Here is a 20,650-nt window from a genome sequence, read left to right as displayed (position 1 = left end):
CACGATATATGTTTTAACCAAGTGATCTAATGAAAACTAAAGATTTTGCCATTTCACTGCCATGATTGCACAAGAACGCACTCGCCGCTGCTGCTAACTGTTCATAAACATTGATCATACGCTTAAGTAATGGTTTATAATAATATCTTCTGCCTGTAGCTCGAGCTAAAGATATTAAGATATGAAAAAAACTGACAGAATCACCTCTACACAGATCTGACCAGTAACTCTTTAACTCCATAATGTAGAAAAAGACAAGAAAAGTTACATAGTGCACCTTTAAAATCAAGAGTGGAAAGTAATTATGCAACATCTCAGTGGGACTTTACTGGTTAAATAAAGGTAAATAAATGAATACAATAGAATAAAAGAATTGAAATAAATTAACTACAAAATGAATAATTAAATGATCAATTACATAAATAATACAATATAATGTTGAATAAAAGTCCAATTAGTCCATTATTTCTGTCTCTGATCACCACTTGCACCACACAGCGCCAGGTTTAGATCAAACTGACCGCGGGGAAGTTTCAAAAGGTGCAAATGTGCGTCATTCTTGTACCTGCCTCAAATGAGGGGGAAAGTATTTATAAATGAGGTGGCAATACACACGTTTGCACCACTGTAGAGACCCAGACATAACAGTTTCACGATTAAATCAAACTTCATGCTGGGAGTGTGACCACAATCAGAGATATCATAAGAATGTTAACAAGATTCCCGCACGCCTTTGTTTATGTCTGAATAAATTCACGTTTTGCAAGTAAAGCGGTAATCTTTTCTATTTAGCTAATTATATATATATATTTTTTTGTGCCACACGGTGCACAAAAGTTTAACCTCAATCAAAGTCGGGCCGATCGCCACGCCGACAGGTCAAGCGAGGCTGCTCCTTTACACGGTCACAAAGAGCGAAAGCTGTTAGCGTTAGCTGTTAGTGTTTGTAAGCTTTGGCTGCGATGTGGCTTTCTGACTCAGACGTGGGCTTCCTGTGTAAAAAGCAGAACCATGGCTTTTCTGCCGTCAGATTGTTGCATAAGACTTATCTCCACTACAGACACCACGCCCTGGGAAAGGAAGGGGAAGCCAACGCACGCAGTCTGGCTTTCTGCAAACTTTCAATAGCAACAAGCTCCTGTATTAGACCAAATGTATCTCCAGTTTGAGCCTGTAAACGTCCTTTTTCACCTTTAATCTGCCTTCTACTGTTCAGCGATTGGTTTATTCATTTTAAATACCCAGATTGCCCATTTCCTCTCGATTTATCCGTACTTGGTAGTGGCACTGAAACGTGTGTGACCTGATGCAGTCGGTTGGATCGTATGGCCGAAGGTTTTAAATAAGCAACAATATCCTTGTAAAGTTTACGGCTGTTTTACTCAGGAAATCAATTAGCCACGCCACTCTTTAATATGGAAAAGTAAATGCCCACGAGCGTCCGAAGTAATCGAGTTGAGAGAAATGAGGGAATGCAATGTGCTTTTAATTGTTGCTATGTTTTGAATTAGTAACTGACAAGAGTTGACAGGAAGTCAAACGTACGGCTCTGACATTGGTGGACTCAGACGTCATAGTGAAACCGCTCGAGAACACTGAGGGGAAACCGCAAGCTCTGTGACAACACGGTTCACAAGGGAAGAATAGAGAAAGAAATATATCTCATTTGGCTCGATTTTATTTTGGTCGACGTGTTACCGGTAAAGTAGATATATTACTTTTCAGGACTTTCTCCCATTCTAAATATGATGTTATATTTTGTTTTAAATTCTTTATCGGCTCTAACGAAATGGATAAAATTCCACAATTTAACACCTAAGAATTTAGAGTTTAGGAGGTACTAATGTGAGCTGCTTCTTCTTGGAACTCCTATTTAACTGTTCTAGATTCGTACCATTCTGAAACTCATGAATTCATAGGGTTAATAAGTCTGGACAACGTCACATTCACTGATCACTTATTTAGATTCTTAGAAAATAATAAATTACTGTAATAAATAAAATGGGTTTAATCATTATGTTTAGTTTATTTGAACTGGGGCAGTGCACATTAATCAACCTTTCGGTAAATGTGCCAGTATTAGCTGTGGTTAAGCTAGTCCCAGGCAAGGTGTAAAATGCCAGAAATATACAAAACATACAGTTACACTATATGCAGTACAATTAGGATTAGTAGAAGTAGAGTCAATATAAAAAAACAGATTACTGGGTGAAACACTGTACATAAATCTGCAAGAGCACAACAATAGGGACAATCATGACACTAGACACAGACTCATTAAGCAGCTGCACAAAATGTACATTTCTTTAACACTGGTCACAGATTTGACTTTCTGATTTCAACAATAAACCTCTCTCAATTATATTAACGTTGGATCAATTGCACAGGCTCATGTATGTCACTGTAAACTTGATAACGCACACACAATGACGCCGTTAGCCACGTTAAATATCAGCTCATATGTGCTTTTATTGTCGCATCAACAAGCCTTCCCTATCGGACTCACTCATCTCTATTCATAGCACAAGACGCGTTTTAATAAAAGCATCGGCGCTGCAGGATAACGCCAAACAGCCGTGGTGGCGCTAGAGAGCTCAGATATGACAAATGCACATAGGATGAAAAGGAGGAAAAGACCACTTCGTCTAAAGCTACAGTCTTTCTGGCGGCGAGTCAAGGGCAAAGTGCCAAGGTAGTACTTTTCACTTCACTGACATGAGGCCGGGGCAGGGTGGCGGGGCGGGGGGGCCGTGTGCGTCAGTAGCAGATCAGCCTGGGACTCCCTCTGCCAGGAGGTGGGACCCGCATGTGCTTCTTATCTTATCTTTGGCAAAAAGGCAAGAGCGCAACGAAACCAAGAGCGCACGCCGGCGCAGCACGGATCCCGAGAGGAGCAAGCAGTGGTGGAAAGTAGTGAAGTATAAAAGTACAAGTACACGTTCTGTCTCACGGTACAGGTCGGACCACACGTCTCACGGAAACGCAATGAGACAGGATTATATTTAAGAGTTTACAACAAACGTTACATGTCTTTCAACAGTTTGACCATTTTGGTGACGTTTATAATGTTACTTCCTGGTTGGACATGAGCAGCAGATGTGACACACTATTGTTACCTAGCAACCGTATAGTAAACAAGGGCCAAAATCCATATACATTACACAATAGTTATGATTTGACAAATTTAATACCTGACAACATCTTTATTTTGTTAGATTATTGTGTATACTGCAGTAAACATGTTAGATTATTGCGTATACTGCAGTAAACAGGTGTTGGTTGCGTGCACTGTTGCTCAAAACTACATTCATTATTTTTAACTTTTATTTTCAACTTTTTTTCACAAATTGCCACTTGACTGACGTAAAACTCTGATAAAAACATTTAGCACGAAGACGGAAGCACCAAACAAAGTATTAATTATAAAGATGCAAAATGTGTGGTTATCTGTACTTTGCTTTGGATACTTTTTTACTTTTACTTCACTACATTTGAGAGCAGTACTTTCTACTGCATACATTTTTGAGCTGGACTTGATATGGTTTAGGGGGTTATGTTTTAGCACGTTCATGGTGACGTCCTGCATAAAGGTTTTAAATACTGGCTTTGACCAAACAAAAATGTCTACATAAAATAAACTTGAAAGATTTAAAAATGTATTTAAATTGCTACTGTATTCATTATCAAAATCGTATCGTTTTACTCTTAAAGTACAATTCTAAACAAGTACTTCAACACTGCTACCTTGATTTTAAGTCGATTTAGTTGTGTATATTTTGCTCCTGTATCTGTACTTTTACTTAAGTAACAAAATGAGTACTTCTTCCACCACTTCACAAGCTCCGTGGACAAAAACTTACAACTTTTCTGTTTATCTTGTCATGAAGCCTAACAAACAACGTCAATGTGCATTTTCACGACCCATAAGTACTTATAAGTCTATTAATATTAAGTCTATTAATATTCAGGTGAACAGAGAGTGTTTTAGACTACCACGTGCACATATTAAATCTCAATAATCAAAATGCACAAATCCACAAAGAGACAATGTCCTCTTTCAAAGTGGTCAACATGTTCACAAGTGCACTCGGAGTTACACATGTTGCTTCTAAATTGGAAGTTTGCTAACTTCCTGGTTGGTGGCGGCTGTAACTTCTCATTTTTCATTTCTCTTAAAATATGTAAGCACATTAACACAAGAGAGATGAGGTGTAGAAACCTGCCACGGAATTATGAGTATGCGATATTAACAAAACTTAATACCTCGAAAGGATTTTTTCCCAGTTTCCCAATAATAATAATCAAACGATATTCAACAGAAATGTGTTAAACATGCAGTATGTTTAAATATATTAGGTCAGGTTTAATCCTGCGACAAGTTGGCCACTGTCCAGGGTGTACCCCGCCTAAGGCCCGAAGTCACTGGGATAGGCTCCAGTCACCCGCGACCCCGAAAGGGAACAAGCGGTAGAAAATGGATGGATGGATGGTCAGGTTTAATTACAAATGTGAATAGACAGTACTATTTTACCAAGACATTTCACTTTATACACTTGTTAGAAAGATTACATTTGTATTTCTACTATAAATGATATGCACAATATTACATTATTTCATATCTTCAGACTACATTCATGATCCATTGTTCATTTTTCTATCTATTTCCCACATCTACTTGGAATTAAAACCATGATAGATTTGGGATAATTAATCAAAACAACTCATGTCTATCGTCGTTTGTGTGCTATTTTGCGTATACTTTTTGCTTTTTTATACTTCTTACTCGTGCCCAGCCTCAACACGGCTCCACAAACACTGTTGCACAATGATGCAGACTCACACCTCTCACTCAGAGACACAGATTTCCATGGAAATGTCATTTGCATTATTTCCGCCTACATGCCCCTGGTCATTACAAAGAGGTGAGGGCTATAAACTGCAGACGGAGGTGTAGATAAAACATTCATTGTGGATCAGGCCCGAACAAAACATTTAGGAAAATATTGAATTGCACTTTTCTGATTGGATTTGTAATTTCTGCTTAGTGCGTATTTTACTTTACCTGGTGGGATAATACCTGTTGTAAATATAAATGATTGTCTTACACCAATCAAGTTTGTGAAAGTGGAAAAAATAGGTGTAAAATGACAGGAAGAATAAAAAAAAATCAAACAAATTTGCCAAATAATAATAACAATAAAATATATACATAAAAAATTGGCTTTAAAAATAAATAAAAAGTTGTATTATTCGGTTATTATTTAGCTAATATCATTGCTAGGTAACAGTTATAGATTTTTTTGATGTGGCGTCATGATTTACAAACAGGAAGTGAAATGATTATCTAAAAGAATTTTTTAAGATTTTTTGCTAAACCTTAAATATAATAATCTTAACTACATTTAAGTAAAATGAGTCATCTGACCTGAATGTCATAAACACTTTAAACTCATCCAGGAGCATTAACGTTTGCAAGAAGACTGAAAGATAAACTGATAAACTAATACAAGAATGACATAGAGTTCAGTTTGTAGTGAAAGTGCAGTTTTAGCAGGTTTTGTACATGAGACTGGACATTTTGTCCTTTGCAGAGGAAATAACTCATTGTGATTTGTACATTGCTTTAACATTCAAATTGCAATTTCAGTTTTAACTAGCAGCTCCACTCATGACTGTGCTTAGACCAGGTCAGCATTCACACTCAAAATCACAACTTCAAAAAACACTCACAAAACAGAAGCGTTAAAAAAAAAAATATGTGAAAAATCTGATTAATTTGGGACGAAGTGAGACATCGGGCTTTTGATCTTGTACAAACACTTGAAATGGAGTAAAACTCACAACTAAATCAGATTATGCCTTTGAGTCATCTACAAGACACATTTAATAGTAAATAATTGTATTAAATAATAACAATTTCAATTATGACCCAACAGAGAAGATTAAGATATACTTTTTGCAGCATGATTCTGACTTAGCTGTTTTGAAAGATTAGAAATACATCGCACGGCCTATTGAAAAAAATAGCAATACAACAAACAGTTTTTGTGTGAGCAGATCTGCGTCACTGAAATGCTGCGTGTTCTCGGGCGCCATATCAGAGGCGGTCTTAAGCGGAACTCGGGCCAAAAGGAGCAGTGACGAAAAGCGCAGGTAAAGACTCACTACAGCGCTCTTTACGGCCCCCGACACTGCAGCGCAGGCTAAATACAGAAATACACACTGTTCTCACAACACGTACACAACACACATCAGCCCACGACGTGACAGACACTTTACTACACAGTCACTGCAAAACGTATGTGTTTCAAAGTGGCAATGGAGGGGTTGTACTAAGGAGTATTACTGTACTAATGGAGTTTACAGCATATTTACTTAACGATTTACATCACAGACTGGAGAGTAAAATGTATTTTAAAAAAGCTTTGTGTGCAATGTACCAATGTGCACAAATAATTCTAATGTTTCTAATGACCTTTGTAATACTCTATGAAATACAAGTAAAAAGTATGACTAATATTTCATAAGTATCCTGTTTTTTAACCGAACATATTTAAATTGCGATGACACAACCTATGTCAGCCATTAGATAAACTGGCCAATTTTAATGATAAGATTTAAATCAAGCTCAAGGTTTCTCCTGATTAAAATTGCCAGATTCAAAATGTACAAACAAAAATGTGGTTTGACAGAGAGAGAGAGAGAGAGAGAGAGACTGGAAATGTCCATTCCGAGGACTTCCTGTCAAACAATGCACCCTTCTTCATAAAGTTAAGCAATTTGTTAACAACCAATTGAGTTTGAAAATGCCTGTGAGATCACATTAGACCTGACCCAGACTGACCCACTGCACTGACCGGGACGCGGCGACGGACAATGCGGCACATACGTCAGAAACAGCTGCATGTCACGGCAGCGTCACTCTTGAAGGACGTGCAGTCTTTAAGGGGTCTCACGGGAAACACCCATGTCTGCAGCACACTGTTAAACACAGCAACACTTTAGAGAATGACACACACAGACGGGAGCTGCACTTCAACATGAGGCCCTGAAATGCAAAGAAAAGTCATATTTTCTATCCATTTGGCCACATAAATAGTGTTTGGTTTGGGTTTAACAGTGACTCGAGCAGTGCAGAAAAAAGGTCACTAATATTCAAGTGTACGGTCAATATATCATGGCATATCCTCAAGTAATAATTTTGTTCCGTACTTTTTCTATTTCTACTATGCTAAACTAACAGTACGGTATAGGGTAAATATTTAGAATAGTCTCACTTTCAGTATTTTTTCCATTATTAGCAAAAACAGAAAAATCTATTACAACAATGTTAGAGATAGTTACGTGACTGTTTTAAGTTGCTGGTGTTGAAGTGACAATAGATGCTGTCCACTTTCCATCGGACACGAGTCGTTTTGTTGATAACATCAAATGAAATCTGACATTCTTGCCCTTTTTTGGTCAAACACCTCCATACTGTACCTCAATAATACATTCCATTACTACAGTTTACTGCTATGTGTGTACTTTGGCATCTGTCACCGACCCAGGCCCAGTGTTAACATGTTATTACAGGGTGGCACTAAAGGTCACACAAGGTGCCACTAAAACAACTGTAAGGCTGATGGATTGATGCAGCGAGCAGAAGGAAAGGTTTGACTATCAACAAAAGTTACAGTCGGATATGAAAGGGACTGAACTCTGAGAGCACCAAATCTTCCACGTATAAAATGTTTAAAAGTAACACAAACAGTGAAGTGATGTAGCTATAAACCAGACCATACAAAAGACAGAAGACACTTCAACAAAATATGTTATTCTAATTGCACATTTGGATTCATCACAAACATTTAGATTTTAAAATAAAAATAGGTCTAACAAATTCAGACTTTTGTCGGTTTGCTGGGAATGTTGTAAAATCCTAAACCTATACATGGCTTTATACATATATATATATATATATATATATATATATATATATATATATATATATATATATATATATATATATATATATACAGTATGTATATATATATATGTACTGTGTGTATATTTATACTGTATATATACTGTATTTTTATATATATATATGGCCAATAATAATAATAATAATAATTATTATTATTATTATTTTTGATTGATTATGATGCTTTCTAATCATAATAATATAATAGTAGTAATATAATAGTAATAGGCCACACATGGGCAAAATATGCAACAGTAAGTTAATTAATTCAGTAAACGATGATATTATAATGTAAATGTAAATAACCCTCTCAAACACCAGGTCACACACTCAGTGGTCCTGCTCCTCCGTCACACACCGGCTCCGGTCCCGTCACAGACTCACCACGAGCTCCTTCTCTTTGGGCTCAGCTGTGCAGACGCAGACATTTCCTAAATCACTTCCCCGTCTGATCCCAGTTTAATGAAGTCCCCACCCGTCCCGTGCACCCGTCCCGTGCACCCGTCCCGTGCACCCGTCCCGTGCACCCGTCCCGTGCACCCGTCCCGTGCACCCCGTCCCGTCCACCCATCCCGTCCCGCGTCAGTGTCATTCACAAAGTTGAGGAGACAAGTAAGAGCGCGCGCCACTCTGCGGGACCAGGGGGAATGTCCCAAACCTGCGCGCGACTGCACCAAAGACACCGTTTCATGTCATGGTCTTTGCATTATGCATGTTGCAGAATTGACTTACTTGCACCAAGAAAACAGTCCGTGAACCTTCTGAAACAGCTTGTTGAAGACGGACCATCTTCCATGTCGGATTGTGAGCGCTAAGGGAAAGAGGAGCTTTGGAGAAAAGTGCGCCTCTGCAACTGGAACTTGTGCGTCTGGCGAAACCCAAACTCCTCCAGCGCGTCCCAAACGTGAGGTGACAGCCGCGTCCCGCACAAAAGCCGTGCACGGTGGGGAAGCTGCCCTGCCGCCCTCCTCCTCCGCCAGCGCTAAGACTGCGCTGTTGGCTGCAGTCAGAGCGCCTCCTCGGCGTAGTGGCTCCGCTGTGGTAGAGCAGCAGCAGCAGACTGGGCCAGGCTCAGACGCACAGCCGCACACAGCAGCCACAGCAGCGAGAGGGGGGTAAACACACACATACTGGAGAGGAGGGCGGGACAGGAGCGGGACAGGAGCGGGACAGGAGCGGGACAGGAGCGGGACAGGAGCGGGACAGGAGCGGGACAGGAGCGGGACAGAGTCAAGTGCGCAGCAAAACTGGAGCCACGAGAACGCAACGCTTTCAAATTAAAAGAGAATGAATGGACGCTCTTGGGCCAAGTGCGTTAAAACGGTTTGATGAAGGTGCTGCACGTGACTGTTCAGAAAAGACTATGGGGAAAATAAAAGGCACGTGATTTCTGCACGTTGTCTTTATCCTCACACGTGGTCCAATTCCATTGTATATTGAAATGTATAGAAGTCAATCACGTGATTTACAGTCCATGGTAAATGTCCCGCGCTGACATGACAGTTGACGCATGAGCAACGCACTAAGGGGGCGGGGCCAGAGCTCACACTGCTGTTTGAGGCTGTGATGGTGACAACCATGATCTACTACATTATCAACAAACAGACAACGCTCTAATCTACAGAGAGCATAAGCATAAAGACAACATTTGACACTATATTTTACTTTAAAAAAATAAAATTGGCATAGTTGGACCATGTTCCATTTGTGCAAGTGGAGAGTATGCGCTGACATTTATACTGTTAGAATTCATATTTTTGTTGATGAAAAATGTTGAGTGAATGACATCATTGAGAAAGAAGGAATATAGCACACAAGTACCCGATATCAGCCTCTGAACTCATGTGTCAGTGATGATTTAGCACCATGCATGCATAAAGAGTAGAGTCACATGACTAAAAACTTACACAAATGCAAGAACTGGGACCAAATCTGCTCTTGAGTAAAAGTAAAGAGTATGCTAGTAAAGGTACTAGTTACTTTTTAGTATGGTTTCAGTGTCATTTTAAATCAAACGAGCTGTAAAACAGCTGCAGTACATCTGACTAGAACCAGGAAGTATGATCACATTGGTCCTGTTCTCAGGTCTCTGCACTGGCTCCTGTGGCTCAGAGAAGAGACTTTAAAGCAGCTCTGCTTGTGTACAAGTCTCTCCATGGCCTAGCACCAAAGTACATCTCAGACATGTTAGTGCCATATGAACCATCTCGGACTCTGAGGACCTCAGGGACCAGCCTCCTGCAGGTGCCCAGAGTCAGGACTAAACATGGACCGGCCTCCTGCAGGTGCCCAGAGTCAGGACTAAACATGGACCGGCCTCTTGCTGGTGCCAGAGTCAGGACTAACCATGGACCGGCCTCCTGCAGGTGTCCAGAGTCAGGACTAACCATGGACCGACCTCTTGCTGGTGCCAGAGTCAGGACTAACCATGGACCGGCCTCCTGCTGGTGCCAGAGTCAGGACTAAACATGGACCGGCCTCCTGCTGGTGCCAGAGTCAGGACTAAACATGGACCGGCCTCCTGCTTGTGCCAGAGTCAGGACTAAACATGGACAGGCCTCCTGCTGGTGCCAGAGTCAGGACTAAACATGGACCGGCCTCCTGCTGGTGCCAGAGTCAGGACTAAACATGGACAGGCCTCCTGCTGGTGCCAGAGTCAGGACTAAACATGGACCGGCCTCCTGCTTGTGCCAGAGTCAGGACTAAACATGGACCGGCCTCCTGCAGGTGCCCAGAGTCAGGACTAAACATGGACAGGCCTCCTGCTGGTGCCAGAGTCAGGACTAAACATGGACCGGCCTCCTGCTCGTGCCAGAGTCAGGACTAAACATGGACCGGCCTCCTGCAGGTGCCCAGAGTCAGGACTAAACATGGACCGGCCTCCTGCTGGTGCCAGAGTCAGGACTAACCATAGACCGGCCTCTTGCTGGTGCCAGAGTCAGAACTAACCATGGACCGGCCTCCTGCTGGTGCCAGAGTCAGGACTAAACATGGACCGGCCTCCTGCTGGTGCCAGAGTCACGACTAAACATGGACAGGCCTCCTGCTGGTGCCAGAGTCAGGACTAAACATGGACAGGCCTCCTGCTGGTGCCAGAGTCAGGACTAAACATGGACCGGCCTCCTGCTGGTGCCCAGAGTCAGGACTAAACATGGACAGGCCTCCTGCTGGTGCCAGAGTCAGGACTAAACATGGACCGGCCTCCTGCTTGTGCCAGAGTCAGGACTAAACATGAACAGGCCTCCTGCTGATGCCAGAGTCAGGACTAAACATGGACAGGCCTCCTGCTTGTGCCAGAGTCAGGACTAAACATGGACAGGCCTCCTGCTGGTGCCAGAGTCAGGACTAAACATGGACCGGCCTCCTGCTTGTGCCAGAGTCAGGAATAAACATGGACCGGCCTCCTGCTGGTGCCAGAGTCAGGACTAACCATGGACCGGCCTCCTGCTGGTGCCCAGAGTCAGGACTAAACATGGACCGGCCTCCTGCTTGTGCCAGAGTCAGGACTAAACATGGACAGGCCTCCTGCTGGTGCCAGAGTCAGAACTAAACATGGACCGGCCTCCTGCTGGTGCCAGAGTCAGGACTAAACATGGACCGGCCTCCTGCTGGTGCCAGAGTCAGGACTAAACATGGACCGGCCTCCTGCAGGTGCCCAGAGTCAGGACTAAACATGGACCGGCCTCCTGCTTGTGCCAGAGTCAGGAATAAACATGGACCGGCCTCCTGCTGGTGCCAGAGTCAGGACTAACCATGGACCGGCCTCCTGCTGGTGTCCAGAGTCAGGACTAAACATGGACCGGCCTCCTGCTGGTGCCAGAGTCAGGACTAACCATGGACCGGCCTCTTGCTGGTGCCAGAGTCAGGACTAACCATGGACCGGCCTCCTGCTGGTGCCAGAGTCAGGACTAAACATGGACCGGCCTCCTGCTTGTGCCAGATTCAGGACTAAACATGGACAGGCCTCCTGCTGGTGCCAGAGTCAGGACTAAACATGGACCGGCCTCCTGCTTGTGCCAGAGTCAGGACTAAACATGGACAGGCCTCCTGCTGGTGCCAGAGTCAGGACTAAACATGGACCGGCCTCCTGCAGGTGCCCAGAGTCAGGACTAAACATGGACCGGCCTCCTGCTGGTGCCAGAGTCAGGACTAACCATGGACCGGCCTCTTGCTGGTGCCAGAGTCAGGACTAACCATGGACCGGCCTCCTGCTGGTGCCAGAGTCAGGACTAAACATGGACCGGCCTCCTGCTTGTGCCAGAGTCAGGACTAAACATGGACAGGCCTCCTGCTGGTGCCAGAGTCAGGACTAACCATGGACCGGCCTCCTGCTGGTGCCAGAGTCAGGACTAAACATGGACAGGCCTCCTGCTGGTGCCAGAGTCAGGACTAAACATGGACCGGCCTCCTGCTGGTGCCAGAGTCAGGACTAAACATGGACCGGCCTCCTGCTGGTGCCAGAGTCAGGACTAACCATGGACCGGCCTCTTGCTGGTGCCAGAGTCAGGACTAACCATGGACCGGCCTCCTGCTGGTGCCAGAGTCAGGACTAAACATGGACCGGCCTCCTGCTGGTGCCAGAGTCACGACTAAACATGGACAGGCCTCCTGCTGGTGCCAGAGTCAGGACTAACCATGGACCGGCCTCTTGCTGGTGCCAGAGTCAGGACTAACCATGGACCGGCCTCCTGCTGGTGCCAGAGTCAGGACTAAACATGGACCGGCCTCCTGCTGGTGCCAGAGTCACGACTAAACATGGACAGGCCTCCTGCTGGTGCCAGAGTCAGGACTAAACATGGACAGGCCTCCTGCTGGTGCCAGAGTCAGGACTAAACATGGACCGGCCTCCTGCTTGTGCCAGAGTCAGGACTAAACATGGACCGGCCTCCTGCTGGTGCCAGAGTCAGGACTAAACATGGACCGGCCTCCTGCTTGTGCCAGAGTCAGGACTAAACATGGACAGGCCTCCTGCTGGTGCCAGAGTCAGGACTAAACATGGACCGGCCTCCTGCTTGTGCCAGAGTCAGGACTAAACATGGACAGGCCTCCTGCTGGTGCCAGAGTCAGGACTAAACATGGACAGGCCTCCTGCTTGTGCCAGAGTCAGGACTAAACATGGACCGGCCTCCTGCTTGTGCCAGAGTCAGGAATAAACATGGACCGGCCTCCTGCTGGTGCCAGAGTCAGGACTAAACATGGACCGGCCTCCTGCAGGTGCCCAGAGTCAGGACTAAACATGGACCGGCCTCCTGCTGGTGCCAGAGTCAGGACTAACCATGGACCGGCCTCTTGCTGGTGCCAGAGTCAGGACTAACCATGGACCGGCCTCCTGCTGGTGCCAGAGTCAGGACTAAACATGGACCGGCCTCCTGCTTGTGCCAGAGTCAGGACTAAACATGGACAGGCCTCCTGCTGGTGCCAGAGTCAGGACTAACCATGGACCGGCCTCCTGCTGGTGCCAGAGTCAGGACTAAACATGGACAGGCCTCCTGCTGGTGCCAGAGTCAGGACTAAACATGGACCGGCCTCCTGCTGGTGCCAGAGTCAGGACTAAACATGGACCGGCCTCCTGCTGGTGCCAGAGTCAGGACTAACCATGGACCGGCCTCTTGCTGGTGCCAGAGTCAGGACTAACCATGGACCGGCCTCCTGCTGGTGCCAGAGTCAGGACTAAACATGGACCGGCCTCCTGCTGGTGCCAGAGTCACGACTAAACATGGACAGGCCTCCTGCTGGTGCCAGAGTCAGGACTAACCATGGACCGGCCTCTTGCTGGTGCCAGAGTCAGGACTAACCATGGACCGGCCTCCTGCTGGTGCCAGAGTCAGGACTAAACATGGACCGGCCTCCTGCTGGTGCCAGAGTCACGACTAAACATGGACAGGCCTCCTGCTGGTGCCAGAGTCAGGACTAAACATGGACCGGCCTCCTGCTGGTGCCAGAGTCAGGACTAACCATGGACCGGCCTCCTACTGGTGCCCACAGTCAGGACTAAACATGGACCGGCCTCCTGCTTGTGCCAGAGTCAGGACTAAACATGGACTGGCCTCCTGCTGGTGCCAGAGTCAGGACTAAACATGAACAGGCCTCCTGCTGGTGCCAGAGTCAGGACTAAACATGGACCGGCCTCCTGCTTGGGCCAGAGTCAGGACTAACCATGGACCGGCCTCCTGCTGGTGCCCAGAGTCAGGACTAAACATGGACCGGCCTCCTGCTTGTGCCAGAGTCAGGACTAAACTTGGACTGGCCTCCTGCTTGTGCCAGAGTCAGGACTAAACATGGACCGGCCTCCTGCTGGTGCCAGAGTCAGGACTAAACATGGACCGGCCTCCTGCTGGTGCCAGAGTCAGGACTAAACATGGACCGGCCTCCTGCTGGTGCCAGAGTCAGGACTAAACATGGACCGGCCTCCTGCTTGTGCAAGAGTCAGGACTAAACATGGACAGGCCTCCTGCTGGTGCCAGAGTCAGGACTAAACATGGACAGGCCTCCTGCTTGTGCCAGAGTCAGAACTAAACATGGACCGGCCTCCTGCTTGTGCCAGAGTCAGGAATAAACATGGACCGGCCTCCTGCTGGTGCCAGAGTCAGGACTAACCATGGACCGGCCTCCTCCTGGTGCCCAGAGTCAGGACTAAACATGGACCGGCCTCCTGCTTGTGCCAGAGTCAGGACTAAACATGGACAGGCCTCCTGCTGGTGCCAGAGTCAGGACTAAACATGGACCGGCCTCCTGCTTGTGCCAGAGTCAGGACTAAACATGGACCGGCCTCCTGCTGGTGCCAGAGTCAGGACTAAACATGGACCGGCCTCCTGCTTGTGCCAGAGTCAGGAATAAACATGGACCGGCCTCCTGCTGGTGCCAGAGTCAGGACTAACCATGGACCGGCCTCCTGCTGGTGCCCACAGTCAGGACTAAACATGGACCGGCCTCCTGCTTGTGCCAGAGTCAGGACTAAACATGGACTGGCCTCCTGCTGGTGCCAGAGTCAGGACTAACCATTGACAGGCCTCCTGCTGGTGCCAGAGTCAGGACTAAACATGGACCGGCCTCCTGCTTGTGCCAGAGTCAGGACTAACCATGGACCGGCCTCCTGCTGGTGCCCAGAGTCAGGACTAAACATGGACCGGCCTCCTGCTTGTGCCAGAGTCAGGACTAAACATGGACTGGCCTCCTGCTTGTGCCAGAGTCAGGACTAAACATGGACCGGCCTCCTGCTGGTGCCAGAGTCAGGACTAAACATGGACCGGCCTCCTGCTGGTGCGAGAGTCAGGACTAAACATGGACCGGCCTCCTGCTTGTGCCAGAGTCAGGACTAAACATGGACCGGCCTCCTGCAGGTGCCCAGAGTCAGGACTAAACATGGACCGGCCTCCTGCTGGTGCCAGAGTCAGGACTAACCATGGACCGGCCTCTTGCTGGTGCCAGAGTCAGGACTAACCATGGACCGGCCTCCTGCTGGTGCCAGAGTCAGGACTAAACATGGACCGGCCTCCTGCTGGTGCCAGAGTCACGACTAAACATGGACAGGCCTCCTGCTGGTGCCAGAGTCAGGACTAAACATGGACAGGCCTCCTGCTTGTGCCAGAGTCAGGACTAACCATGGACCGGCCTCCTGCTGGTGCCCAGAGTCAGGACTAAACATGGACCGGCCTCCTGCTTGTGCCAGAGTCAGGACTAAACATGGACCGGCCTCCTGCTTGTGCCAGAGTCAGGACTAAACATGGACCGGCCTCCTGCTGGTGCCAGAGTCAGGACTAAACATGGACCGGCCTCCTGCTGGTGCCAGAGTCAGGACTAAACATGGACCGGCCTCCTGCTGGTGCCAGAGTCAGGACTAAACATGGACCGGCCTCCTGCTTGTGCCAGAGTCAGGACTAAACATGGACCGGCCTCCTGCTGGTGCCAGAGTCAGGACTAAACATGGACCGGCCTCCTGCTTGTGCCAGAGTCAGGACTAAACATGGACAGGCCTCCTGCTGGTGCCAGAGTCAGGACTAAACATGGACCGGCCTCCTGCTTGTGCCAGAGTCAGGACTAAACATGGACCGGCCTCCTGCAGGTGCCCAGAGTCAGGACTAACCATGGACCGGCCTCCTGCTGGTGCCCACAGTCAGGACTAAACATGGACCGGCCTCCTGCTTGTGCCAGAGTCAGGACTAAACATGGACTGGCCTCCTGCTGGTGCCAGAGTCAGGACTAAACATGAACAGGCCTCCTGCTGGTGCCAGAGTCAGGACTAAACATGGACCGGCCTCCTGCTTGGGCCAGAGTCAGGACTAACCATGGACCGGCCTCCTGCTGGTGCCCAGAGTCAGGACTAAACATGGACCGGCCTCCTGCTTGTGCCAGAGTCAGGACTAAACTTGGACTGGCCTCCTGCTTGTGCCAGAGTCAGGACTAAACATGGACCGGCCTCCTGCTGGTGCCAGAGTCAGGACTAAACATGGACCGGCCTCCTGCTGGTGCCAGAGTCAGGACTAAACATGGACCGGCCTCCTGCTGGTGCGAGAGTCAGGACTAAACATGGACCGGCCTCCTGCTGGTGCCAGAGTCAGGAATAAACATGGACCGGCCTCCTGCTTGTGCCAGAGTCAGGACTAAACATGGACCGGCCTCCTGCTGGTGCCAGAGTCAGGACTAAACATGGACAGGCCTCCTGCTGGTGCCAGAGTCAGGACTAAACATGGACCGGCCTCCTGCTTGTGCAAGAGTCAGGACTAAACATGGACAGGCCTCCTGCTGGTGCCAGAGTCAGGACTAAACATGGACAGGCCTCCTGCTTGTGCCAGAGTCAGAACTAAACATGGACCGGCCTCCTGCTTGTGCCAGAGTCAGGAATAAACATGGACCGGCCTCCTGCTGGTGCCAGAGTCAGGACTAACCATGGACCGGCCTCCTCCTGGTGCCCAGAGTCAGGACTAAACATGGACCGGCCTCCTGCTTGTGCCAGAGTCAGGACTAAACATGGACAGGCCTCCTGCTGGTGCCAGAGTCAGGACTAAACATGGACCGGCCTCCTGCTTGTGCCAGAGTCAGGACTAAACATGGACCGGCCTCCTGCTGGTGCCAGAGTCAGGACTAAACATGGACCGGCCTCCTGCTTGTGCCAGAGTCAGGAATAAACATGGACCGGCCTCCTGCTGGTGCCAGAGTCAGGACTAACCATGGACCGGCCTCCTGCTGGTGCCCACAGTCAGGACTAAACATGGACCGGCCTCCTGCTTGTGCCAGAGTCAGGACTAAACATGGACTGGCCTCCTGCTGGTGCCAGAGTCAGGACTAACCATTGACAGGCCTCCTGCTGGTGCCAGAGTCAGGACTAAACATGGACCGGCCTCCTGCTTGTGCCAGAGTCAGGACTAACCATGGACCGGCCTCCTGCTGGTGCCCAGAGTCAGGACTAAACATGGACCGGCCTCCTGCTTGTGCCAGAGTCAGGACTAAACATGGACTGGCCTCCTGCTTGTGCCAGAGTCAGGACTAAACATGGACCGGCCTCCTGCTGGTGCCAGAGTCAGGACTAAACATGGACCGGCCTCCTGCTGGTGCGAGAGTCAGGACTAAACATGGACCGGCCTCCTGCTTGTGCCAGAGTCAGGACTAAACATGGACCGGCCTCCTGCAGGTGCCCAGAGTCAGGACTAAACATGGACCGGCCTCCTGCTGGTGCCAGAGTCAGGACTAACCATGGACCGGCCTCTTGCTGGTGCCAGAGTCAGGACTAACCATGGACCGGCCTCCTGCTGGTGCCAGAGTCAGGACTAAACATGGACCGGCCTCCTGCTGGTGCCAGAGTCACGACTAAACATGGACAGGCCTCCTGCTGGTGCCAGAGTCAGGACTAAACATGGACAGGCCTCCTGCTTGTGCCAGAGTCAGGACTAACCATGGACCGGCCTCCTGCTGGTGCCCAGAGTCAGGACTAAACATGGACCGGCCTCCTGCTTGTGCCAGAGTCAGGACTAAACATGGACCGGCCTCCTGCTTGTGCCAGAGTCAGGACTAAACATGGACCGGCCTCCTGCTGGTGCCAGAGTCAGGACTAAACATGGACCGGCCTCCTGCTGGTGCCAGAGTCAGGACTAAACATGGACCGGCCTCCTGCTGGTGCCAGAGTCAGGACTAAACATGGACCGGCCTCCTGCTTGTGCCAGAGTCAGGACTAAACATGGACCGGCCTCCTGCTGGTGCCAGAGTCAGGACTAAACATGGACCGGCCTCCTGCTTGTGCCAGAGTCAGGACTAAACATGGACAGGCCTCCTGCTGGTGCCAGAGTCAGGACTAAACATGGACCGGCCTCCTGCTTGTGCCAGAGTCAGGACTAAACATGGACCGGCCTCCTGCAGGTGCCCAGAGTCAGGACTAACCATGGACCGGCCTCCTGCTGGTGCCCACAGTCAGGACTAAACATGGACCGGCCTCCTGCTTGTGCCAGAGTCAGGACTAAACATGGACTGGCCTCCTGCTGGTGCCAGAGTCAGGACTAACCATTGACAGGCCTCCTGCTGGTGCCAGAGTCAGGACTAAACATGGACCGGCCTCCTGCTTGTGCCAGAGTCAGGACTAACCATGGACCGGCCTCCTGCTGGTGCCCAGAGTCAGGACTAAACATGGACCGGCCTCCTGCTTGTGCCAGAGTCAGGACTAAACATGGACTGGCCTCCTGCTTGTGCCAGAGTCAGGACTAAACATGGACCGGCCTCCTGCTGGTGCCAGAGTCAGGACTAAACATGGACCGGCCTCCTGCTGGTGCGAGAGTCAGGACTAAACATGGACCGGCCTCCTGCTTGTGCCAGAGTCAGGACTAAACATGGACCGGCCTCCTGCAGGTGCCCAGAGTCAGGACTAAACATGGACCGGCCTCCTGCTGGTGCCAGAGTCAGGACTAACCATGGACCGGCCTCTTGCTGGTGCCAGAGTCAGGACTAACCATGGACCGGCCTCCTGCTGGTGCCAGAGTCAGGACTAAACATGGACCGGCCTCCTGCTGGTGCCAGAGTCACGACTAAACATGGACAGGCCTCCTGCTGGTGCCAGAGTCAGGACTAAACATGGACAGGCCTCCTGCTTGTGCCAGAGTCAGGACTAACCATGGACCGGCCTCCTGCTGGTGCCCAGAGTCAGGACTAAACATGGACCGGCCTCCTGCTTGTGCCAGAGTCAGGACTAAACATGGACCGGCCTCCTGCTTGTGCCAGAGTCAGGACTAAACATGGACCGGCCTCCTGCTGGTGCCAGAGTCAGGACTAAACATGGACCGGCCTCCTGCTGGTGCCAGAGTCAGGACTAAACATGGACCGGCCTCCTGCTGGTGCCAGAGTCAGGACTAAACATGGACCGGCCTCCTGCTTGTGCCAGAGTCAGGACTAAACATGGACCGGCCTCCTGCTGGTGCCAGAGTCAGGACTAAACATGGACCGGCCTCCTGCTTGTGCCAGAGTCAGGACTAAACATGGACAGGCCTCCTGCTGGTGCCAGAGTCAGGACTAAACATGGACCGGCCTCCTGCTTGTGCCAGAGTCAGGACTAAACATGGACCGGCCTCCTGCAGGTGCCCAGAGTCAGGACTAAACATGGACCGGCCTCCTGCTGGTGCCAGAGTCAGGACTAACCATGGACCGGCCTCTTGCTGGTGCCAGAGTCAGGACTAACCATGGACCGGCCTCCTGCTGGTGCCAGAGTCAGGACTAAACATGGACCGGCCTCCTGCTGGTGCCAGAGTCACGACTAAACATGGACAGGCCTCCTGCTGGTGCCAGAGTCAGGACTAAACATGGACAGGCCTCCTGCTGGTGCCAGAGTCAGGACTAAACATGGACCGGCCTCCTGCTGGTGCCCAGAGTCAGGACTAAACATGGACAGGCCTCCTGCTGGTGCCAGAGTCAGGACTAAACATGGACCGGCCTCCTGCTTGTGCCAGAGTCAGGACTAAACATGGACCGGCCTCCTGCTGGTGCCAGAGTCAGGACTAAACATGGACCGGCCTCCTGCTGGTGCCAGAGTCAGGACTAAACATGGACCGGCCTCCTGCTGGTGCCAGAGTCAGGACTAAACATGGACCGACCTCCTGCTGGTGCCAGAGTCAGGAATAAACATGGACCGGCCTCCTGCTTGTGCCAGAGTCAGGACTAAACATGGACCGGCCTCCTGCTGGTGCCAGAGTCAGGACTAAACATGGACCGGCCTCCTGCTTGTGCCAGAGTCAGGAATAAACATGGACCGGCCTCCTGCTGGTGCCAGAGTCAGGACTAAACATGGACCGGCCTCCTGCTTGTGCCAGAGTCAGGACTAAACATGGACCGGCCTCCTGCAGGTGCCCAGAGTCAGGACTAAACATGGACCGGCCTCCTGCTGGTGCCAGAGTCAGGAAAAACCATGGACCGGCCTCTTGCTGGTGCCAGAGTCAGGACTAACCATGGACCGGCCTCCTGCTGGTGCCAGAGTCAGGACTAAACATGGACCGGCCTCCTGCTGGTGCCAGAGTCACGACTAAACATGGACAGGCCTCCTGCTGGTGCCAGAGTCAGGACTAAACATGGACAGGCCTCCTGCTGGTGCCAGAGTCAGGACTAAACATGGACCGGCCTCCTGCTGGTGTCCAGAGTCAGGACTAAACATGGACAGGCCTCCTGCTGGTGCCAGAGTCAGGACTAAACATGGACCGGCCTCCTGCTTGTGCC

At 49.3% G+C, this 20,650-nt stretch overlaps 2 protein-coding genes across 5 annotated transcripts in view; one reads left to right on the top strand and one right to left on the bottom strand.

The window, feature by feature from the left end:
* Positions 1 to 20,650, top strand: part of oit3 (oncoprotein induced transcript 3) — a 187,816-nt gene that overhangs the window by 67,260 nt on the left and 99,906 nt on the right. The gene's annotated exons all lie outside the window — the stretch shown is intronic.
* The window catches only part of pde10a (phosphodiesterase 10A), a 94,745-nt gene that overhangs the window by 37,672 nt on the left and 36,423 nt on the right, over positions 1 to 20,650 (bottom strand). For 2 of the 4 annotated variants that reach the window (XM_072436471.1, XM_072436470.1), the window contains exon 1: positions 8,699 to 9,026. The exons of the other annotated variants lie outside the window; for them this stretch is intronic. In XM_072436471.1, coding sequence (XP_072292572.1) covers positions 8,699 to 8,762 — 64 coding nt within the window. In that variant the 5' untranslated portion in view covers positions 8,763 to 9,026. Of the gene's footprint in view, positions 1 to 8,698; positions 9,027 to 20,650 lie in introns of those variants that run through there. 4 annotated transcript variants of the gene reach the window in all.

Source organism: Eucyclogobius newberryi, unplaced genomic scaffold, assembly GCF_026437365.1.
Source record: "Eucyclogobius newberryi isolate DKJ021-1_F unplaced genomic scaffold, fEucNew1.0.hap1 SCAF_8, whole genome shotgun sequence".
Classification (NCBI taxonomy): domain Eukaryota; kingdom Metazoa; phylum Chordata; class Actinopteri; order Gobiiformes; family Gobiidae; genus Eucyclogobius; species Eucyclogobius newberryi.
This window is presented reverse-complemented; position numbering and strand designations above follow the sequence as displayed.